Source organism: Typopeltis vanoorti, chromosome 7, assembly GCF_054136105.1.
Source record: "Typopeltis vanoorti isolate ZY-2024b chromosome 7, IOZ_Tvanoo_1.0, whole genome shotgun sequence".
Lineage (NCBI taxonomy): Eukaryota > Metazoa > Arthropoda > Arachnida > Uropygi > Thelyphonidae > Typopeltis > Typopeltis vanoorti.
Genome location: NC_143555.1, coordinates 52,818,488 through 52,844,631, shown reverse-complemented (window position 1 = coordinate 52,844,631; position 26,144 = coordinate 52,818,488). Strand labels below are relative to the sequence as shown.

The 26,144-nt window shown below is 35.1% G+C and overlaps 1 protein-coding gene across 2 annotated transcripts in view; it reads right to left on the bottom strand.

Annotated features, from left to right (window-relative positions):
• The window catches only part of LOC150104678 (histone deacetylase 8-like), a 210,845-nt gene that overhangs the window by 36,148 nt on the left and 148,553 nt on the right, over nucleotides 1-26,144 (bottom strand). For both annotated transcript variants that reach the window (XM_090395875.1, XM_090395877.1), the window contains one exon: nucleotides 13,870-13,964. In XM_090395875.1, the coding sequence (XP_090252001.1) occupies nucleotides 13,870-13,964 (95 nt within the window). The remainder of the gene's footprint in view (nucleotides 1-13,869; nucleotides 13,965-26,144) is intronic.

Below are 26,144 nucleotides of genomic sequence, written 5' to 3'. Positions count from 1 at the left end.
ATTTTACATATAACATAATTCTAGGATTGTGTTCCTTATACTTGGCACTGTTTATTACAATTTTGTTATACAAGTAGCAGATAGTATAAATCCATTGTCATTTCATAGCCAGATAATTGAATTCAAAACTTCAAAAGTTTTCATTAAAACTTTTTTTATCAAGGGATTAAAAAGTATTGCAGATGCAAGTTTCAGTAAGGAAATACCGTGAGTACACATATTACTAACTATTATAATAACGGAATTAACTCACGTAAATTATTCTTTATTCGTAGAATTTTCATCTGAGTATCACAGGCATCACATACAGGTACGAGGCTAATTAAACAATAACTGTTATATTCACAAAGCGCCACCTAAGGTTAAATTTCCTAAATTTATTTAATTATTAATTATTTAAATTTAATTATTCTTGTTGAGAGGCTTATACGCTGGTTAGACATGATAACTAATATTTAAGGAATTGACAGCGTATACTGGAAATATAGATTAAATAAACTTTAATATACACTTTCCACTTTCCAAAAGTGTATATGGAAAGTGTATATTAAAGTTTATTTAATCTATATTTCCAGTATACGCTGTCAATTCCTTAAATATTAGTTATCATAATTATTTAATTATTCAATTATAATTCTTAAAAAAATTATTTTTTCTTTTTTTCTGAAACAGTCTGGAATTGCAGAACATGCCATCAACACCAGACATTTAAGTGGAACAAGACAAAAGTCATTCAGAAAAGTCGGTTCCTAATGGAACGGCTATATAAAGAAACATGTGAAACATTACTTCACTCCCTTAACCTAAACAGATCCGATGGTCTACGTCTTTCCCCCTTGTGGGAGATAGTACTTTATAAAGCAGCAAATCTTTCCTAACATATAATTGTATACACATATATATATAAAAAAAATAAAATAAAATATTTTTTTTTTAAAATTATAATTGAATAACTAAATAATTAAATTTAAATAAATTTAAGAAATTTAATCTTAGCTACTTAGGTGGCGCTTTGTGAATATAACAGTTATTGTTTAATTAGCCTTGTACCTGTGCTGATGATGCCTATGAAAATTCTACGAATAAAGAATAATTTATGTGAGTTAATTCCGTTATTATAATAGTTTGCAGATGCACTGGAGATGCCTAGGTAGTGAACTACTACAAAACTCTGCCAAAGGGTCTGTATATTCACCTAACTTTATATCTCTTCTATTTCTATAACTTATAATGTCAAAGTGAAGCTTTTTTTTTTTTTTTTTTTTTTTTTTTTTCCCAATTTACAAAAAAAACACATCTTTCTGATCTGGGGTTGGTATAGTATTAAACAGAGGGTTCTTGCCCTTAAGGTTTTACTGGATTAGCAGCTAGTGAAATTAATCAAAAGCACTAATAAAAGGTGAATATATATGCAGAGTTTACATCTTAAGTAATGCAATACTAAAGCAATTCAGATGCTGAAAAATTTTATTTTTATAAGCACTTAGGTCAAATTTTAAATTTTCCTAATTTCAAATGCAGTTATTTGACTAAAACAAAGTGGATTTCTATATTTCATCCTTCTTTCTATAGTTTTACCAAGGCAAATTAAAACTTTTCAGGCTCTTTCTTAAACCACAAAAATTTTTTATATACATCAATTTTTACTTTTCAGTTTGGTGGACTTTTCCTTTTAATGCTTTGTTTACATGTTTTCACAACATTGAATTACACGCAGTCTATTTATGAGGCATAAATACACACCATGTGCGATGCTGTTTGCTCCAACATGGTATTATAATACCAATGGAAATTAATAACCACAAATGAGTGCAGTAAATAGCCCTAAAATTCTGAAATGTTTCAAATATCTCAAAAAGAATAACAATTTGCAGAATTCCACATACTCAGTTTACTGATTTGAACGTAATCGGAAATTTTACGTAATTTTCATATTAGAACAGTATCTCAGTAATCTATATACAGTACAACATTCTAAATTATATACATATATATATTTACAAGGAAAGGAATGTTCTCTTCCATTAAAATATTTATTATTACAGCTTGCTGAAAAGATTTTTCCTTTAAAATATAAGTCTGTAGTGCCTATCAGCCAGCAACAAAAGAATGGTTTGTAAGAATCCTATCTTTTTAAATAAGAAAATTGTGAATGAGATATTATGACTCTGCACTGGGAACAAGGGGTTACAGTGGCAGTGCCATATTTCGTCATTATCAAATTCCTACTAAATTTTGATCAATCATTTTCCTCCAGATTATTCTGTTAATTATCAAGACTCCAACATTATTATATATTATGCTGCTGCCTTCTAAGGCACTTTTTACTAATCAATCCATCTACATCTTGGTCTTCCTCTGGATTTTTTTTTTTTTTTTTTTTTTTTTTTTTTTTTTTTTTTTTTTGCAAACCTGACAAAGAAGACGTGTTTTCTCTCATTCTGTTTAAGTGACCATACCACCTGAGATTAACTCAACCAACATATCCCTGAATGATAACAATGGCAAGTTCTTTCCTAATATCCTCATTTTTGATGCCATCCATTCACTCCACAAATCTTTCTTAGAACTCTCATACATGTGGTCTCAAGTCTTTCACAGTGTTTTATTTCTCACCTGGCTCTCAGATCCATAAGCTAATTATAGTTTAACACTGTCTTTGCTTTGTATATATAGCTAATTTAGTGTTTTGACTCATTTCTTTTGATTCCATACAAATTTATTCAGATGACTTCCTACCATACCAGCTTTACTACTTCTGTTGTCTATTCCATATTTAATTTACCATCTTCACTAGAAATTTTGCCTAAACAGCTGAAATGTTGTACTTGTTCTATAGAATACAATTGATGTTTTCAATGTTTCTGCCTGTTTTGGCAGAAACATTGAAACATTTTATTGTCTTTGTCTTTTTATTGCTGATTTTCATACCAAATTTATTACCAGTTATTCAATTTAGTCCAGGAATTTGGCAGATTTGTACTGGATTTATTCAGAAGTAAAACATATCTGCATGAAGTAAAGAGCTCTAAGATTATCACCAATTTTGATATCAGATTTTGATCCATATATTGATATCAATTTTGATCCATATAGATAATGAATAACAGTGGAGATAATGTGCACCCTTGTGCACATTATCCCCACTGTTATGCACACCCAACCATCTTCCTGTACCCTTAATTTTGACTTAAAAAAATAGACTATGCATTGCTTAATATAAAATCCCATTTACACCATATAACTGTAATTTTTGAAGAGCTTTCCTCTTGGAAAGATCTATACAATTTAAACATAAAGGCTTGTCATATCCTCCAGATTTCTCAACTATTTGTCTTAAAGTAAAAATGTGATCCTGACAGCCTCTTGGCTTGAATCCAGCTTATTCTTCATCAAGCTTCCCTTCCACAATTTGTCTTAGCCATTTCTCAAGTATACTTGCATAAATCTTACCAAGAACACTCAGTATGGAAATACCTGTGTAATTCTCAGGTATGTGTGCGTTTTGTTTCCCTTTTTATGGATGGTACTATGAAAGCTCTGCTCCAATCATCCGGAACTGAATCCTCTAACAAAACCTTCTGAATTATACAGTGCAGCTACTATAAAACTTCTATACCTCAAAATTTGAGCATTTCTGGTCGAATATTGTTGACTCCTGTCTTTTCACATTTCAGGTTTTTGATGATTTTTTCTCCTTCAAGTATGGATATGTATCTCTGACAGCATTCCTATTGGGAGTTTTCTACTACCACGCTGACACTGCTCATTTCATTTAGCAATCTTTCAAAGTCTTTCAAACTCTAGACATATAGAATCTTCAGTTTTCTTGTTACCTTTATCATCTCTGATTCTTTTTGCAGTACTTTTTCCTCCATTGCTAAAGCTTTATCAATACCTCCAAGAATGCTTTTGCCACCTTCGTGATATATATTTTCTATGTTCTTACTAAAGTCTTCCCACAACTTTTGTTTAGCTAGTTTTAACAGTGATTTGCTTTCTTCTTTTCCTTGACTGTCACTAACTTCTTGTGTCCACCATGGAGTACTGATTTTTCTAACTTTACAGACAACCTTGCTACATACCTCTTTAACTGAATCAATGTTTTCTTCACTGAATCTCGAAGGTTTGGTTCCCGTTTTCAAACTCTTTCATTTTTTTTTTTTTGAATGATGAATTTATGTATTTCAGTCTACAGTTCACCTCTGAAAGCTGCTCAACCTTAATTTTTTAAAACTTTCTTACACACTCTTCAATATAAAATTCAATTTTATCCTGTTCAAAACTAAATAGTGATCACTTCTTATTTCATTCTCTGTATATTCTTGTATCCTGAACCAGTGATGTAACATCACTATCAATTATAACAGTCAATGAGACTTATTTCTTGAATCTTCTGTCCATGTGAATTTATGCACATTTTTATGTTGGAACATGGTGTTAGTAATAACTAGTCCCTGTACTGGACAGCAAATACTTACCATTGTTATTGGCTTTGCTCTTTTTTCCCCGATTTTCTCAAAATATTTCTATATGTCCAGTAATCATTTCCAATGCTGTTGTTAAGATCTCCAAGAAGGACCAACTTTTCCTTTTTCATTGCTGGCCTGGTTGGCCAAGTGGTTAGCATGTCTGCTCTCCAGCCAAAAGGCTGTGGGTTTGAATCCCGCCATGGGCATGGATGTTTGTGATTGTCTGTGAAAAATACTAGTGGTCGTAGTGGACAGTAGATGGCGCGGTTGGTGAATGATGGATGAGGCTGAGGGGTGGAGACGGAGAGCTGTAGAGGTGCCCTCCCTTGATGAGTCTTGGACTCCACGGAGGTGTCAGATGATAATAATAATAGTGTCAGTTACCTCCTCTAATGCCTTGAATACCATAGCTACTCCTTTTCCCTGATTGTCATTTTATATTTCTAACTAAGAAAAACCACACCTGTTTTTGTCTTCTTTGTTTCAGTTACACCTATTATATCAATCTGGTATTTATCCAATTCTTCTGATAGTTCTATTTCTTTTCATTGATGCTTTTTATGTTGATAGTACCAATCTCGAACTCAGCTGATGTTGAGTTGGGATGTGTTCCAGGATTTGTTCTAGAAGCTGAGCTGTTCATCCTGGTTCCCTGGCAAAAACAACGGGGGGCCTTGTTTAACCAGGTGATGTCCCAGCTGATATGAAATTCTGTCATGCTGTCCCATCATTGTGCAATGTGGTTTAAGTCAATAAGAACACAATTTGGTCAGCTATAACCCAAATTTCCAATCCCTCCTCATTCATTCAATATCCGGGTGGATACCTAACAGAGTGCACCACAAGAAGGCAAGGATTGGACATTAGGTCAGAAGCCCCAGTCAGTTCTCCGCATTCCTTAAAAGGCTAAGTGGAGGTCTCCTCCCAGTTATACAGCTTTGATGCTTAAGCACCCCTGTGATATATGTATGTTCAAATAATATGGCTTTATCTAAACTGGATTTTTATTTCTTTTCATTTAAATACTAGAGGCTGCATAGCCTCTTCGGTTGCTATGGTGTTGCCATCTATGGTTGAGGCCAAGAACTTTTGACCAACCTTGTGTGTGTGCGTGCGCAAATTAAAGATACCAAAAAATTTTATACTTGGTTTAATCCTTTATCCAAGTGTAAACAAACAAAGTTTGTGCCTGAAGTATTTTCAGGACTGGGGCAACTCATACATAGAAACTAATGACTTCACATCACTTACCTTAGATCACATAATGCAAAGCACATGTCTGGCTCCCACTGATGAGACCTCAATAAAGGTCGAAACCAGTCTAGGTAGTGATCCTTCCCATAATGCATAGCATTATACATGTCTGCAAGGATATGTATAATGCTACTTGGATAAAGGATTAAACCAAGTACAGTAGTACCTCTTTACGAACTTAATTTGTTCCTGACCCTGGTTCGTATCTCAAAAAGTATGTATCTTGAAACCCAATTTTCCATTATATCTTATGGGAAATCACTTAATCCGTTCCCAGGTTCAAAAATTAAAAATATAAAAAAAAATCCAAAAAATAAAAAAACTATTCTCAACTAAATAAAGAAAATGCAGAGGAGTGAGAAGGAGCATTTTTACACTATAAATATGCATTTTGTATACCATTACATATTAAATTGTATTTATGAAATCATGTAAAGCCAAAGTTTTCATAAATTGTAAAAAAAAAAAATCGCTTTTCTTGTGGCTGGTTTTGTGGTTCAGGAGTTTTCGATTTGTTGTCATCAGTTGCTTCTTTTTGCCCCTTAGGTGAGGGAGGTTTAAAAAACCTATCCAACATTGACTGAATCTGTCGTTTCCTTAACACCCTTCTAAAGTGATTAATGACATTGTCATTGAAGATATTGGTGGCTCTAGAAACAACACCTTGATTTGGATGCCACTTGTTAACCAATTCTTGCAATTCACCCCCAGTGCTGCAAGATTTCTTTTACATCACTTGTTGGAATTGCTCCCTTTTTGTTACTGTCTTCTTCGTCCTCTGAAGACATTTGCTTTTCCTCTTCATCTCCCTTTCTTTTTCCTGCTCTCTTCTTAACTCCTGTATCTCTCAGTGGTCAGCTCAACATTGTGCTCCTCTACGTCTGCTTCATCAACTTCCAAATGCATGGTCTTGCCCAGGGAGACAAATGTATCTACAATGTCAATTTCGCTTTCAGGTCCTTCCAATGGAGTTCCTCAGACACAGTCGGGCCATAACTTTTTCCAGGCTGATTTTAGAGTTCTCACAGAAACATTTTCCCATGTCTGACTAATGAGGCGCAAACAATGAAGAATATTGAAGTAATTCTTCCTGAATTCCCTGAGGGTTAATTCTGTCGATGATAACTTCGAAACATCTTTGGAAAAGAGCTTTGGTATAAAGCTTTTTGAAGTTGGAAATAACATATTGATATCGATTGGTTGTAGGAGTGGTGTGATATTAGGAGGCAAGAACTTAATTTTGATGAAATTAAACTCTTCATCCAAATCTTGTTCCAACTGTGGTGGATGTGCTGGAGCATTGTCCATTATAAGAACTTTCTCAGGTAGACCCTTTTCTTGTAGATACCATTTCACTGTGGGAGCAAAGACCTCTGTCATTAACTCAGAGAAGAATTGCCTGGTTACCCAGGCTCTGCTGTTACCTCTCCACATAACGCTGAGTTTGTGCCTGTTAATTTTCTGCTTTTTAAAGATTAAGATTTTCAGAGTGGTAAACCAATAGAGGTTTTATCTTGAGGTCACCAATGACACAAAAAAGCAAAGTTAGTCTGTCATTCATTGGCTTGTGTCCTGGCAATGCCATTTCCTCCTTAGTGATGAACATTCTCTTAGGAATTTTCTTCCAGAAAAGCCCAGTTTCATCGCATTTGAAAATTTGTTCTGTCTATAACCTTTTGACTCCATCAATTTCTGAAATTCCTTCACGAACCTTTCAGCGGCTTCTTTGTCAGCACTAGCACCTTCTCCATGTCTAACAACACAATGGATACCGGTTCTATTCTTGAATTTCTCAAACCATCCTTTGCTAGCTTTAAACTCTTCGCCGATGTCGTTGCTACTGCTAGTGGATGGCAAGTTCTGCAAAAGATCTTTGTAAATAGTTTTAGCTTGTAAACAGATCATGTTTTGAGATACACTATCTCCTTTCAGTTGCATGTCATTAATCCATTAATCCAGATGAGTAGTAAAGTTTCCATTTCTTCCATAACTTTATTTCTTCAAGATGACACAATAGATACTCCTTTGACCACATCCAGTTCCTTATAAAAATCTGCTTTCTTGACAATTGTAGCTATGGTGGATTTGGACAAGTCATACTTCTTGCACGGATCACTTTGCCTGACTCCTTTCTCATATTTTTCCACAATCTCTTTCTTAATTTCTATTGTGATTTTCTTCTTCTTTGTTTTCTTTGGCCCCATGTTGAAAATAGTATGCTGATCAATGAAATGATGCTTATCTGGTCGATTATTTAGAAAATAAATGTGAAGCTGCAATAAAACACATCACTTATAAAAAAAAAAAGAAATACATACAGTACACATAATAAATACAAACCTAAAAAAATCTTCACAAAGTGTATTGTTTACACAAATACCGAAATAGATACACAAAAAAACAAATACGTGCAGCATTCGTTGTATTTCAGATAAATACGACATAGTAACAACAATCATTACACTAGACACAGTTCATTGTGTGCTCAGCTAAACATGCATACATATATGCTGGTGATGTACTCTGCATTAAGCCTGTTTCTAGTACTAGGGGAAAAAGTTAAAAAAATGTATAATGTAAAACAGGCATTTGTTCATTTGAAAAGAAAAGCATCACGGTTTATCTCGAGTCTAGGTTTGTATCTAGAGGTCAAAATGAGATATGAAAAAAGTTTGTATCTCGAAAAGTTCATAAGTCAAGGTACCATTGTATATAATTTCTTGGTAATCTTTAATTTATAGTATAAACAAGTGGAAAAACCTCCAACATATATATCTATCTATCTATCTATATATATATATATATATATATTCAAATTTTAACCAAAGTATGATAACTAATAATTAAAGAATTGACAGCATACACTAGAAATATAAATTAAATAAACTTCAATATATATACTTTCCGATATTTCGACAAACGCCACGTTGCCATCTTCTTGGGAACTTAATATAAAGACACGTGCACACAAGTACTACATAACAGCAAATGAGAACCGAAGCTAGGAAGCTAACGTTTTCCTAAAGTCCTGATGGTGCCCCGTGGCGGGCTATATTGGTAGTTCCTGGCCTTTGGGCTGAAGTTCTTATGATAAATGTTTCCCAAATTTGGGGCAGTCTCATACATCCAAATTTGTTGAGGTTTGGCATGTTCCTAAGGACTGAGGCTGATTCCATGAATAGTCTTTCATATTTGAACTTGCTGCAGTGTATTACTGTGGCTTTCTTCCATCTTATTCTGTGGCGCGTATCCAGAGCGTGGTCTGCAAGCCCAGAGTGGCTGTACTGGTGAAATCTGATGTAATCCTTGTGTTCTGAGATTCTGATATTTGCTGTCCTGCCCGTTTGGCCAAAGTAGGACAATTTACAGCTGCAAGGGATCTGGTATACACCAGGTAGGTCTATGGGAAGTGATTGGTCTTTAGTGGAGCGGATAAGGGATGCCAATTTTCTGTGTGGTCTGTATGGTCCCTTGCAGCTGTAAATTATCCTACTTTGGCCAAACAGGCAGGACAGCAAATATCAGAATCTCAGAACACAAGGATTACATCCGATTTCACCAGTACAGCCACTCTGGGCTTGCAGACCACGCTCTGGATACGCGCCACTGAATAACATGGAAGAAAGCCACAGTAATACACCGCAGCAAGTTCAGATATGAAAGACTATTCATAGAATCAGCCTCAGCCCTTAGGAACATGCCAAACCTCAACAAATTTGGATGCATGAGACTGCCCCAAATTTGGGAAACATTTATCAGAAGAACTTCAGCCCAAAGGCCAGGAACTACCAATATAGCCTGCCAGGGGGCACCATCAGGAGTTTAGGAAAACGTTAGCTTCCTAGCTTCGGTTCTCATTTGCTGTTATGTAGTACTTGTGTGCACGTGTCTTTGTATTAAGTTCCCAAGACGATGGCAATGTGACGTTTGCCGAAATATCGAAAAGTATACATTCAAGTTTATTTAATTTATATTTCTAGTGTACGCTGTCAATTCCTTAATTATTAGTTATCATGTTTAACCAGCATATAAGCCTCTCTACAAGGATTAACCAAAGTAAAGCTGTAAATTTATGTTGGCTTTTAAGTTCTTGTTGAGAGATGCTGCATTCTCTTAGCAACCTTCCCAATTTCTTTTTTCTCTGTATTTGTATGCTATAAAAGTAAAATATATATATTTTAGCTCCCAACTCAAAAGATCAATAAGATGGTGCATTACTGCTAATAAGCTGGCCTGGCTAGCCAGCATATCTGCTCTCCAGCCAAGAGGTTATTGGTTCTAATCCCTCCTAGGCATGGATGTTTCTGATTGTCTTTCATCTTCATACAAATATGCATACTCTCTCCTAAGATAGACTAGGTCACCATGGGAGAAGAGATCCAATTCTCCCACAATGGGTGAAGCTTTCACCCTCTAATGGATAAAAATACAGGCTACTCATCATCATCACCTGCCTTAGTAGCTCTGATTACAAGTGCAAATAAATGTATTCCACAAAAACAAATAACCATCACGGGACTTCAATAGGAAAACAAAAAGTTCCCATTACAAAAATAATTTCAAAGAAAACTCTATCATAAGGATTATGTGAAATTTAGGTATCTAAGGCAGTGTTTCCCGAACTTTTAGTACCTGCATACACCTTTTAAAATTTCAGTAACACCAGCATACCACCTCTCAGGCAAAGATAATTTGGGAGAAATTATAATCTTTCATTCAATCAATAATTATAAATGTATTTTTTTAACATTTGTATTAAATAAATTATTGTATTTTTTTTTAAATGATTAAATACATTTTTAGTCATATGAATTCAATATCATCATCATCATCAAATTCCTGCCATGTACCTTCAAGGGGTGTACAGGATATAATAGCACTACATGAAAAATTTACATCATTACTAAATTCCTATCTACAATTTTCCTCCAAATCAGTCTGTTACTTGTCAAGACTCCAACATTATCAGATCTTATATTTCTATCTTATAAAGAACTTTTTACTGTATCAATCCACCTATATCTTGGTCTTCCTTTTTTCCTCACAACCTGGCAGAGAATACTTGTTTTGCTAATTGTTCCTCTCCCATTCTGTTTAAGTGACCATAAACCTGAGATTAGCTCTGCTAATGCATTCCTGGATGTTGACAATGTCAAGTTCTTTCCTAATATCCTCGTTTTTAATATGATATTGCCATTGATGCCATCTGTTTACGCCTCTAATCTTTCTCAGGACTCATATCTGCGGTCTCTAGTCTTTGGTCAAGTGTTTTACTTCTGACCCAGCTCTCAGATCCATAAGTTAAAACTGGTTTGAACACTCTCTTGTATACAGCTAATTTAGTGTTCCGACTAATTTCTCTCTTATTCCATATGAATTTATTCAGTTGACTTCCTACCATACCAGTTTTGTTGATTCTGTTGTCAATTTCCATATTTATTTTGTCATCTTCACTAAATATCGTGCCTAAGTAGCTGAAATGTTTTACTTGTTCCACAGGTTCTCCATTCAAAACGCAGTTGACATTTTCAATGATTCTACCTATTTTCATTGTCTTTGTCTTTTTATTGCTGACCTTCATACCAAATCTATTACAACAATTATTCAATTTAGTCAGAAAATCTTGCAAACTTGTAGCAGATTTATTTAGAAGTATAACATCGTCTGCATAAAGCAAAGAGCTGACATTAACATCTCCAATTTTGATATCATGTTTAATACCACTTTCCTTCATACTGTGATCCATATAGATAATGAATAATAGAGGGGATAATGTACATCCTTGTCTCACACCAGATTTAACATTAAACCATCTTCCTGTACTTCCTTCAATTCTAACTGCTGACTTACAACTCAAATAAAGACTAAGTATTGCTTGATATAATGCCCCACTAACACCATATAACTGTAGCGTATCGAATAGCTTCTCTCTTGGCACCTTATCATATGCCTTTTCCAAATCGACAAAACTTAAATACAGATCTTTCTTATATTCCCATGATTTCTCCACTATTTGTCGTAAAGTGAAGATCTGATCCTGACAGCTTCTATTTGACCTGAATCTAGCTTGTTCTTCAAGCTTTTCTTCCACAATTCTTCTCAACCGTTTCTCAAGTATACTTGCATATATCTTACCAGGAACACTCAGTAGGGATATATACCTCTGTAATTCTCACATTCAGTTTTATTTCCCTTTTTATATATGGGTACTATGAGAGCTCTACTCCAATCATCGGGAATTCGTCCCTCTGTCCAGGCTTTCTGAACTATGCAGTGCAGCCATTGTAAGACTTTTATACCACCATACTTCAGCATTTCTGGTCTGCTCCTGCTACTTTTCCACATTTCAAGCCTTTGATGGCTTTTTCTACTTCAAGTATGGATATGTATTCCTGACTGCATGCCTGGTGAGTGTTTTTTTTTACCACTGTGCTGTCATTACTGCTTCTTTCATTTAGCAGATTTTCAAAGTAATTACTCCATTTTAAGGATATCTTTTTCTCCCGTTTTCATGTCACCTTTATCATCTCTAACTCCTTTTAAAGCACTCTTTCCTCCATTCCTAAGCTTCTTCAACAACCTCCAGAATATTTTGCCACCCTCTTGATATTTATTTTCTATGTTCTTGCCAAAGTCCTCCCATGACTTTAGTTTAGCTAGTTTTACACACTGTTTAGCTTTCTTACATTTGTCTCTGTATTCTCTAAGAGCACAAGCTGACTTATTTGCCAGGAACTTTTGATATGCTTTCTTCGTTTCCTTCACTGCCTTTTTAACTTCCCGTGTCCACCATGCAGTTCTAATTTTTCTATCCTTGCAGAAAACTTCACCACATGTCTCTCTAGCTGAATCAATCAGGGTTTTCTTCAAGGCTTGCCACTGAATCTCCAAGGTTTGGTTCCTGTTCTCAAACTCTTTCGGTTTTTCTTCAATAATCTTTGTGTATTTTAGTCTACAGTTCACATCTGAGAGCTGCTCAACTTTTATTCGCTTTAAAACTTTCTTACATGTTATTCTTTGCAATATGAAATTCACTTTTATCCTGCTTAAGAATAAATAGTGATCACCTCCAATTTAAAATCCTCTGTACACTCTGGTGTCCTGCACCAGGGAGAAAAGATCACTATCAACAATAATATAGTCAATGAGACTTTTCTTATTCCTTGCCTCTTCTCTCCATGTGAATTTGTGCACATTTTTATGTTGGAACATGGTGTTAGTAATAACCAGTCCATGTCCTGAGCAGAAATCCAACAGATATTTGCCATTATTATTAGCTTTGCTCTTTTCTCTAAATTTTCCCAAAATATTTTTGTATGTGTGACAATCATTTCCTACTCTGCTATTTAGATCCCCAACAAGGACAAACTTTTCCTTTTTCATTATGTCAGTTGCTTTTTCTAAAGTCTTCACTTCCTCCACTTCTACCTTAGTAGAACCTTCTGTGGGACCATAGGCACAAATAAGTCTCATTGTCCAGTTCCCCATTCTCATATTTGCCCACATTACTCTACTTGAGACTGCCTACCATTCAAGAAGATTAGTCTCGTATTTTGTGTTGAATACTATGGCTACTCCTTCTTTTCCTTGATTGTCATTGCCTGAATATAACATTTTGTATTGTATTTTGTATTTAGTATTTGTATTTCAGCAGTTATTGAATTCATATCATGTTGTACCAAATACAAAATGATGGTACAACATGACATGAATTCAATATACATACAGTAAATATTAAACTTATGAAATTTAAATTCTGGGAAAAGTGGTGAGTTCTGACCACTGATTTTGACTATTTGAATTTAAACTTTAATGAGTCAGAACCACATGGTTGTAATGAGATCACACTTTCAACAAGATGCAATGTCAATGGAAGTCATTCAACGTATGCCAAGAGACAAATTTTGCTTAAAACTTCCTTTAGATTTTTTAGTTATTGAAAAGCTAAATCATAGAATAGACCTGCACTTATCTGTAACAATATAGAAGCAAAAATATAAAAGTAAAAAAAATAAAATAAGTATAATCAAAATTTATCAAAAATGTCTTATCCTTGAAAGAACTTTTGCACATCCCCCCCCACGTCATCCAGGGTAAGCATACACACTTTGGGGAACAGTGATCTAAGGTATTAAGTACTTACTAAATGGTCTGGTATGTCCGACTCTAATTTTTTTCCAGTAAGCAAGGATGTTAATAATGTCCAACAGCGAGCTGTATTTGGCAGATGATATCCACCTGAAATAAAAATACAAAAAAAACAGATCTATCAAAAGAGTGGAGAGGAAGTAATCTAAACTTGCTAATCTGACTGAAAAAAATGAGATAATATAAATGTACCAAAATCTTATATTTCTATAACATGATGATGACTGACGAGATCATTTAGAACATGCCTTAGTCTGGAGAAACTTTTAATATATCAAAAGTCTAAAATATAAACACACATTCTACATTTTCTCATGTTAATGTTTGTTTATTAACACCAACAAGACAGAGAATCTCAATCCATTTCAGCAATTAATATCCAACTGCAATCAGCATGGCCAAATGAAAACCATTCAAGTCAAAATGAAAACATAAGTTTCTTCATCATTGTGAATGTCAATCTCATCTGTCTACTGTGCATTTCTGACTGGATATCACAAACTGGGGGGGAGATGCTATGTTTTATGAAGCTAAATATTGCATCTTAGTATAAAGATTGATGACCCAATTCAACTAAAAATGAAATCACCATTCCCTCTTCTTTGCATGTATAAAAGAGCTTTCATATTTCTTTTCCTAATAAAATGAACAGCCATTACCCCCAAAGCCACAGCGTGAATTTTGTAAATAGCGTGTGCTGGGAGGTTCTAACATTTCTAGACTGCCATAATGTCACTTTCATGTTCCTCTCTCTTGCTTCAAATAAATAGCTTGTGTGACCAAAACAAGGGATCTATAACAATATGTAGAAGTAGGGTGACTTCTCCTTATGTTATAGTCTTTTCTGAATTGGGAGAAGAGAGTAGTATTTAAACCATTTATTTAGCAGCAGCACAGGATTACATAATTAGGTGAAAATCACCATTTATATTTTAAAATGGGCTCAGAATGTCTGTTTCATTATACTAAAATTCTTTTAAACATTCAAAAATATATGTATTATGAAATCAATATATAAGTTCTAATAAATGCCATAATCTTGTGCATAAACTGATTTACTGTAAAAATTTAAAAGCATGTACTATATCTGTCAAGATTTTGGATAAAATATGCCTCTGTTCAACACTCATATTTTATCTGACTTGACAAATATGCTTGTAGATTTTTACAATAAATCAGTTTATGCACAAGATTATCAAGGGCCAGGTAGGTTACTAAAAGTGGTAAAATAATGAGGGCTGTTAATTAAAATATTATGAACAATATTCACACATAGGCATATCATCACCTTTCAACAGGAAGGAGCATGTAAAATACGACCTATGCAGATCCAAGCAAGAACAACTTCCTCTCTACAAACCCTGCACAGACTAGACTGCCAGTTTCATTTCATTGTGAACCTAGTATAGCTTGTTATTGTTCACTCTCTATGCCATGATATTTGCCACTGGGATATTAATGTTTGTCCTATAATCTGCCTGTAATTCATGTAAGAGATAGGCAGATGATGGCATTTTACTGAACAAACTGACCTAACTGCAGACATATTTTCCTTGATCCTAACATTGCTTGTGTTCCAACAAAAATGTCCACATGGAGCATTTTTTTTAATAGACCAAATGTTGGATTTTGGAGAACACAGGATGTATAGGTACACACAGTCTTCTAAATGGCTTCTTCTAGAGAGCTTCAACTGGTATAACTGATGCAACTCTGGTAGTATTTGTTTTAAAAATGTAATTTAATACAAGTTGTATTGCATACAGCTCAACATTACAGTCGGTACATTCTTGTGGGAGCTGATTAGATAATATGTGCTGTCTGGGAAGAAAGCTACAGATCCTGCTAAAGAAAATGATTTAGAATGTATAATCAGGTACAGAATCAGAGTGTTCTGCTCTATTGTCTACCATAATTCTAGAACTTCTAGTAAATGTTTTATTCACAAAGCAAAGGGATTTTATGTAATTTAATGCAAGTTCTATTGTTTGTTCTGTTGTATATTTTATGTTGTATAATTTATGCTGTCTGGAGAAACAGACGGGTACTGTACAAATTTTCACAGAAAAACATGAACAAAAAATGTGACCATGCAGGATAGTTTGTAGGGGATTCTGATTGCATACAGTAAAGACAGCTACTGATAGTGAAATGACAAAATGATGTTCAAAATGTTACAGTTGCAGTTTTAGCTAGATGGTAGAATGAATCTAACCATCAGAGTATACAATCTCTGACAGAAAAATAGACTTGTGATCCAGAATGAATCTTGATCTGATATGTGCTTGATATAAGCAGAGCAATGAAATATCTACCTGCACTCCAAGAGATGGAAGCTGGGGTAAGAATTCATATCTGACATATATGGGGTAGAAATGTCAGTTCCTATTGAATACAGCTCCCCAAGAACTCTGGTTCTGTTGCAACATTTGTCCTGATCTCAGTTTTGGATTATCATGAAGATATATTTATGACAAAAACGCACACAAGCAGTCTTCTATGGTGAAGATCTGAATCCATGACAACTGTCCAGTTTGAAAGATGATCAACTGTCTCACTATAGCCTTCACATTGCAAAAATGACAAAATACAGTACAGTCATCTGCACAGTGTGCATCACTACCTGGAGGAAGTCGTTCTGTTACCGAGTTAACTTCGACATGACATGTAATACAGAACCTTGTGAAATTCCTTCCTCTTTGAGAAAGGGTTGATCACACTTAGGTTTAGAAGATTCAGTTAGTTATAAAGTTTTTACTAAAGAGAGGAAGGTTTCCTCTGAGACTAAAGCTGTGTAGATCTTTCAAATATGCCAAACCTCCAAGCTGTTATCCACCTCTTCCATGTCAAGGAAAACTGATACCAAGCACTTGTGATTTAGGAAAGAATCTCTAATTGATACTTCCAGTTGAATTAAATGATCTAGTGTAGAATGATGATTTAAGAAGCCAGACTGTGTCTTTTTTGGGGGGGAAGGGTTATTGCTTCTGTCAAAACCATAAAAGATGAAAGTTAACCATTTTCTCCAAGATCTTGCAGAGGTGGTTAGTCGAAGCAACTGGATGGTAATTTTTTAGTCACTTGGTCCTATAGCATTTAGTTGGCATTGAAGCAGAGCAACTTTCAGTTCTTTCTTGAGTGGTTTGGTGTAATCTTCCAAACCATTTAAAGTGTAAAGAATTTGATGTTTTTCTGCTCTACTTTATAGAGCAGAATAATAGGAGAGTTTTGTCAAAGTTTTGACAACACTCTCCAAAAGTGTATCCGAAACTGCACATCCATTCTCTTCCAGGACTAAAGATGGGTGGATGGAATATCTCTTCATTAAGTCATTAAGACACTACACAACAGGGCCAAACTTATCTGTTCAAATGACAATGGCCCTAACCACAGAACTAAACCACATTCTCAGCAAATGGCTACCCCCCCCAAAAAAAAAAATCCAAAAAATATTGAAACCAGTAAACCACAACCCCCCTCCCCTCACAACAAGGATTACTCTAAATCCATCACCATATCCTATATCCGAGGCACCTCAGAAAAAATTACAAAAATCCTAAAAAAAACATGACTTAACTTCTTGTTACAGACCATATAAAATATTGGCATCCCTTATTCACTTTACTAAAGACCAAACCCCCCCCCCAGACCTACCTGGTGTATACCAGGTCCCTCGCAGCTGTAAGCTGTCCTACTTTGGCCAAACAGGCAGGACAGCCAATATCAGAATCTCAGAACACAAGGACTACATCCAGTTTCACCAATACAGCCACTTGGTCTTGCTGACCATGCGCTGGACACTTGCCATACAATATGGCGGAAGAAAGCCAAGAATACACCGTAGTAAATACAAATATGAAAGGCTTTTCATGAAATCAGCTTCAGCCCTTAGAAACAATCCAAACCTCAACAAATTTGGCTGCATGAGACCGCCTCAAATTTGGAAAACCTACATTGCATGACCTTCAGCCCAATCGCCCAAGAATACCAACATTGCCCTCTAGGGGGTCCCATTAGGACTTTAGGAGAAATAATAGCTTCCTGCTTCTTCCTCACTTACTGTTTATTGTGCCTGCGTGCACGTGTCTTGTTCTTAAGTTTCTTGAAAATGGCAACGTGACATTGCTGAAATATTGAAGTATATTAAAATTTATTTTAATGTATATCCTAGTTGACATTGTAATTTCCTTAAATCGTTTAGTAAAAAAGTAATACCTCATATTGCCCTGTCTATCTTTGCATCATCAGAAAACAACTGAAGATCTCCTGTTAACCCCTTTCCAATATGCTAAGGAATATCAAGATGTGCTAAGGAATATCATCCCTTAGCACACCACTGGTCACTTTAAATCTGACAGATTTACATCTCCATATACCACTTTCTGATACCTGTCCATTAGCCACCAACTTACCCAAGCCAATATATTCCAAATCCCATACCCTAGTTTATGCAACAGCCTTTCATGTAGTCTATCAAATACCTTCACAAAGTCTAACAGTATCATAGTGCATCCACTCCCTTTATCTAACTTATAAAATATGACCTCCTTTTACTAAACCCATACTGTTCCTTGAAAAGTATATTTTATTTGTTCACCCATTTCTGTATGAAAGTTCTTACCAACTTCTCTAAAATATTTACAATTACTCCAGAGATACCAATAGGTTGATAGACACATCAGTCTTTGCACCACCCTTGTGCTATGGGATTATCATACATTCTTTCCATTCCTGTGGAATCTTTCCAGAACTAAGATTCAAATTATACAAACATGTCAAGGTCCTGGCCAATTTAGCTGAACATTTCTTTAGCATACATGCTGATATCCTAGCTGTCCTAAACGTCAAATTGTTATCTAGGTTATGCAACAGTTCTAGAATAAGTACCTCCATCTCTTCATCCAATATAGCAGTAATGATGTGCACTATGTTACATACGCCAGGTTGACAGATTGTGGTGAAGTGAGCACTCATTATCTAACCTACCTCATCTGTTTCTGATACTGGGGGACCACCACCTGCACTGAGTCAAGTTATTCTTCCACAGCCATTCTTTCTTTTATTTGTAGCATAATGGTAAAATTCTTTTGTGTTGCCTTTAGTCTATATGCATATAGGCTAAAGGCAACCCAAATTTTTTTATACACCATCTTAGCTTTCTGTATGATACTCATAACTTTTCTGCCTGAGCTTTACATATTTCATAACTGTTCTCACTCTTATCCTTACAATATTCCTTCAACATCATCTTCTTGTGAATCTCTTATTTAATGAGATTGCACACCCATTTCACTCCCATTCTATTTATTCTTTCATGGATGTTCCTAATTGGAACATCCATATAGTTAACTATATTCCAGGATAGTATGACATAATCACTGTCACCAACTGGTGGCAAAATAGTCACATCCTTAACGGAGATACCTTCTGGCGTTTCAGATATAACATTCCTGGTCCTCGAATTATCACATGCTGCTTAAGAAAGTTGTTACATAACAGCTCAATAAATTCTCCTTCATTCTTATCAAGTTTTCACTGATACCCAAGCAATATTTCGATTATTTAAGTTACCCATAATAATTATCTCTTTAGTACTCATCGGTGTTTGGCAATAGCTTCCTTTCTGCAAATTTCTCCACCAATGCTGGAGTCTACATATTTTATACCTTTGTCCACATTGTTTTTCCTATTCATAAATGACCTGCTATCACTAAACTACAGATCCTATCCATTGTTGTTCCAATCAGAGTATTTTCCATTCCTCTTTGTCACTTAACCTTGCAGTGCTCATATATTCCAAGCTAAAAGATCTTCCATAATCAGTGCCTTAAGCACTGATCTCCTTGCCATATTTCAGTGGCAAAAGAACAACCTTGTCAATTTCGATACCACCACCAAAGCACAATCCCATCTTATTTCATGCAAGAAAAACCACACTTTACCTTTTCTCACTGCTGATAATACTGAGATCCCTACACGAGAATCAGATATCCCTTCTCAGATTATTACATCTCTCACGGCATAACCATATCACACCCAAACCTCCTCTGGATACTAAAATACTAGGTGTCCTATTAAGCTCAAGAAATTACTTCTCATCTGTACAATTCAAAAAAACACTATATAAATCCTAAATCTGCCCTACTCTCTCTATAAATGCTTGATGCTATCCAGAAGAGAGCTGGCTGGTTAAATAAAGATTTCTCCCGCTCATATACTCATTTCAGCTAATTTGTTGCACTGTATTTATGCCTTATGCCTCTTATAAAAGTATTTTCAGAGACAATGTTCCTCTGAACTGGCTGCCAATCTTCTATCTCTTTCCTTAAGTATGTAAACACATGAGCAACTACTAGTCAACATTCACTTACAATCCAGCACCAAACATACCAAACCAACTTATCATCCTCCTCTTTTATTCTACCTACCAACATTTTGCCAAAGTAAATGGAATGAAAGAGGAGGATTCTTTCTTCATGACCACTTGCCCACACATAGCACTGATGAACATTGTTACAGGCTTTGCAAACTCTCCTCTATAAGGTTTAAAAACAACTACTACTAAAAGAGTGCTACCTACTCCTTCTAGGGAATAAAAATACATTAAAAGTTTGTTTTGAACTAGATAATTTATCAAATACAGTTGAACATAACTATCTAGGTAGATTGACAGTCAAATTTTTGGCAAACATTATCTGTGCCAATATAGTGCATTCCTGAACAGACAAAACTTAAGTCCTTCCTTGTTACCAGTTTTGCTTATGAATGTATCTCCAGTTATCATTAATTCATCATTATTCAACTTTATTATCTGTAGACTTGTTGCATGTGAGCCTCTGCAGCTCAGTCGGTATAGACAAAGCTCTTTGGTTGGAAAATCCTGGGTTTGATTCCCCATCTATGATGTGAGGAACCTTTATGGGTCTCTTTCAATTAAAGGTGAGTTAGCCAGTCTCATACGGAGGTAGAGGTTTTTTTTTCTCCCAGAAACTCTGGTTTTTCGTCCCTCAGAACAGGCAAACAGGCCCCGTGAACACTTAGAAGTCCCTCATTGAAGGGCACAACCTCAACCAGTCCTAAGGGACGAATGAGGAAAATTGGGGGGAACCCCCACAAGACAATAACAACTTGTTGCATGTAGACAGATGTGCGACAACAAACAGTTCCTTTTTTGTTAACCAAAACTGTAAATCTCTCATTGCCTTCTTCATCCTTGTCATTTTGTTTTCTGATTGAATAGTTTCCTTATAGGAAACTGAGTTAAACTAAGGTAAATCTACACACTGAACATGCTCACTACATCTGATGCCGCTGTGAATCAACCAATGCACAATATTCATGAACTCAGTTTATTTACATTTACCTTGCTCACTACATCTGTGTTTTGGTGTCTCGCTGTGAATTATAATATGTTTACATTATTATTTAAACCTGTAACCTAGACAGTACTGATTATATTATACAGTCATACCCCGACTTACGTGGTTTCTTATATGTACGTATTCCCGTCCCTCTTCACGCCTCACCACTAGTCGTATCTTTCTGGCACCGGCCGCATTCGCCAGTGTCACACATGCTATGAACAAGCACTTGTTTCGCGTGGTCTCCATTCATACACAATTTTTATAGTCTACAAGCCTTGCGATTGTTTGATGTTATGTTCTTGATAAAAATTTTATCACATAAAAAATAATAATGTCATCCAAAAGAAGCAAGCCCAAATCTTCTACAGCTAGCAAAAAAAGAAAAACATTGACTTTGGAAACAATACTGAACATTATTAAGGATTTTGAAGGCGGAATGAAAATTTGAAGCAAAGAAGTTCGATATACAGGAATCCACTAAGAACAATCATAAAAGAAAGTGTTACAGATTTTGGAGGACATAGATTCTAACGAGGAACGAATTGTAGCCACAAGGCAAGGAATAAAAAATCAAGCTTGCTATGAAGAAATTTTGCATGACAGGAAAAAGACATTATGCCGTCAGACAAATCTATTAGATTTTATGAAACCATCAACATCGAAATAACTTTCTTTTATGTACGATAAACTACAATTACGATTATATTTCTTAAAAAAATAGATGTTTTTGTAAACCTTTGCTCCCAATTAACTAATATTTTGTATGTTTGTATATATATAAATTACATGCAAAATTATACCCCAAGTTATGCGAATTCGACTTATGCGCTTTTTGTTGTTCCACCTACAGCGTAACTTCGGGGTATGATTGTACTCAATTTGGTCCTAAGGCATTCTATATATACTTTGAATATTTAACATGACAGAGAAAAAAAAAAGTCATGTATGATAATGCTTGCATATGATAGTAAAAAAAAAAGAGAAATATTGGAGAAGATAGCACTCAAGGCACATGTGATTTGATGTGAAAATAGCTAAACTAGTCTTGTCCTAAGTCTTAATCTGCCTAAAATAGCATTTATATATAACATGCCCAAACAAACAATAGCAGTCTAATTTGATCAACTACTAGTAACGGAGCTTAATCAGACATCAGACGACGCTGCCTAGATTTGCAGGTTTGTTGTACCTCCAACAGATTTTAATAATTTTTTCCATGCCAGCTGGCAAAGAATATTTGTTGTGCTAAATCTTTCTTCTCCCTCTGTTTAAATGACCATGCCATCTGACATCAGCTCTATTAACACTATCCCAAATACTAATAATGTCAAGTTCTTTCCTAATATCCTCATTTTTAACATGGTATTATCATTGATGCCATCTATTCACTTTCCTAATCTTTTCTTTCTTAGAACTCTCATATTTGTAGTCTCCAGTTTTTTGATGAAGTGTTTTATTAGTAACCAAGCTATCAGACACATAATGTGTCTGATAGCTGGGTTATCAGACCATACCCCATTAGTAAAGCTGGTATGGCTTACCATACCAGCTTTACTAATTCTGTTGTCTATTTCCATATTTAATTTATCATCTTCACTAAAAATTGTGCATAAATAGCTGAAATGTTTTACCTGTTCTATATGTTCACCGTTCAGGATACAGCTGATGTATTCAATATTTCTACCTATTTTCATTGTATTGCTGATTTTCATGCCATATTTATTACAATAGTTATTCAGTTCAGTCAGGGAATCTTGCAGACTTTTACTGGATTTATTCAATTATAACATCATCTGCATAAAGTAAAGAGCTAAGATTAACATCATCAATTTCAATATCAGATTTAATACATTTTCCTTCATAATGTAATCCATATCGATTATGGAATAACAGCAGAGATAATTTACACCCTTGTTGCACACCTGATTTTACCTCAAACCATCTTCCTCTGCCTCCTTCAAGTCTAACATTATCAACTGACTTACAGCTTAAACAGAGACTACGTATTGCTTGATATAATATTCCATCTACACCATATAACTGTAGCATTTTGAAGAAACTTTCCTCTTTGCACCTTGTCATGTGCCTTTTCTGATCAACAAAACTTAAATACAAATCCTTGTCATAGTCCCAAAATTTCTCAACTGTTTGTCTTAAAGTGAAAATCTGATCCTGACAACTTGTTTGGCTTGAATCTAGATTGTTCTTCACACTATAACTCCATATGCCTTTTCCATATCAGCAAAACTTAAATACAAATCCTTATCATATTCCCAAGATTTCTCAACTATTTGTCTTAAAGTGAAAATCTGATCCTGACAACCTATTTGACCTGAATCTAGCTTGTTCTTCACCAAGTTTCCCTTCCACAATTTTTACTTGCCATTTCTCAAGTATTCTTGCATAAATCTGCTGGCTTGGTTGGCCGAGTTGTTAGCATATCCACTCTCCAGCCAAATGGCTGTGGGCTCGAATCCCACCATGCCCACACAGTGGGATTCGATGGATGTTTGTGATTGTCTGTGAAAATACTAGTGGTGGTGGTGAGCAGCAGATGCCATTGGTGTAGTTGCAGTTCATTGTAGTTGGTGGATTGAGTGGTGAAAACAGAGTTGTAGAATAGGTGCCTCTCTCGATGAGTCTTTGGATCCCTTGGAGGTGTTATGTAATAATAATAATAATATTTGAGCATTTCTGGCTGAATTTCATCTATTCCAACCTACAATATTCAGATTTACTATGGAAACAGAAAGAGACAAAAAGTTATCCTTTTTAGATATTCTACTCCTCTTCTCACCATTAGGTGAATCAATTACTCCCATTTATTGAAAGCCAACTTTCAGTGGATGCTGCAGAAATTCTTAAGAAATGCAATTTCTTAAGAATTTCTTGGCTAATTTTCTTCTTATCAACTAATTATCAGTATTTCTTTTAAAGTTACACAGTGATCAGCATTCGTATTTACGAATTTAGGGACACAAAACACACATGTCGAAATGAACTCTCACTGCTGGAGAAAGGTCTAAACTACGCCAATGCACCGAGGTCAGTAAACAAACTTGATATCATTTATCATATTGAGAGAGGTTTAAGATCCCTCCCTGCTAATCTAGCTGATAAAATATGCATGGAAACATCCTGTATACTAAATTCAAACAAAAAACTAAGCAGCACCCTAAACAAAACGGAAAAACTGGCCCTTAAATCCCTAAAAAATAACTAGGACATTATAATCACAAAAGCAGATAAAAGGAATACCACTGTCATTTTAGACCGGACAACTTACATAGAGAAAATGAACCATTTGGTATCGGACCATAACACTTACCAAATGGTAAACTACAACCCCGTGAAATGTATCAAAAAGAAAACAACTGAATTAATTAAATCCGTTAAGCCCGCACACCCAGAATTTATGGCCTGCCAAAAATACACAAAGCAGACACTACGTTCCACACACTACGTCCGATTGTTGAAGGAATCAATAGCCCAAATTACCACTTAGCCAAAAAATTAGCGGCCACACTCAAGGAATTGGTAGGTCAGTCCCCTTCCTACATAAAAAATACACATTTCATAAACAAAATTAAAAACATTACACTCAACGACCAAGATTTATTAGTCAGCTTTGACATAACTTCCCTTTTCACCAATGTCCCTATCAATGATACTATCTAGCTCCTACAGAACATATTTCCACATGACATCACAGCCTTCTTTGCCCATGTACTCCGCTCTGGATATTTCGTGTGACAAAACAATTTTTGCCTTCAAAAAGAGGGTACAGCCATGGGCTCACCCCCCCCCCCCGAATAGCTAACTTTTATATGGACAACTTTGAGCAACAAGCTCTAGAGTTATCTATTCATTTGATTTTTTTTTATTTATTTATTTTTTATTTATTTTTTCAATTTTTATTTTATTTTATTTAATTATTGCTAGAGGTCAGGGTAAGAAAAAGATTAATTAACAGCGTAGATTTAATTTACCAGTATAGAGTGCCAGAGCATGTAGCTTGGTTCCCTATACACATGTATCCTTCTGATGATGACCTCAATACAGGGGTCGAAACGTCAAGTGTTATTTTAATAATTAGTAAAATAATCATTTCAACACGTGTTTTGTGTCCCTAAATTCTTAAATATGAAATTATCAGTATGGTTTCCATCTTCAAAAGATGGAAACAGTCTCTTCTAGCTCTCCCTGATGTCTACCAAATTCTTTGCAACTATCATTGTTCTTACTTTGGACAAAGTAAGTGCTTTCTAGAAAAAAGAATACAAGAACACCAATTTTACATTAGCAAAGTAAATCTAAAAAATCTGGCTTGGCACAGCACAGAATAGATAGATACAGACTACCACATCCTACACTTTGAAACATGCTTACTTCGTTGATGTCAGTAACTTATATCAGAACAACTGCATCTTTCTCTCTAAGATATGGGAATGTCTTATTTTAATTATACATCAATAATTTTTTCTTTTTTTTAAATAGCTAATGATTTATCAAGGTAGAAGTGAAAGAATGGTTTGAGGCTCTAGAGAAAGCTACTGACACAATGAAAAAGGAAAAGTTGGTCCTTATTGGGGATCTAAATGGCAGAGTAGGAAGTGATTGCCAGACATACAAAAATATTTTGGGAAAATTTGGAGAAAAGAACAAAGCTAATAATAATGGCAAATACCTGTTGGATTTCTGCTCAGAACATGGACTGGTTATTATTAACACCATGTTCCAACATAAAAATGTGCACAAATTCACATGGGCAAGAAGAGGCAAGGAATAAGAAAAGTCTCATTGACTATGTTATTGTTGATAGTGATGTTTTCTCCCTGGTGCAGGACACCAGAGTGTACAGAGGATTTGAAATTGGAAGTGATCACTATTTAGTCTTGAGCAGGAT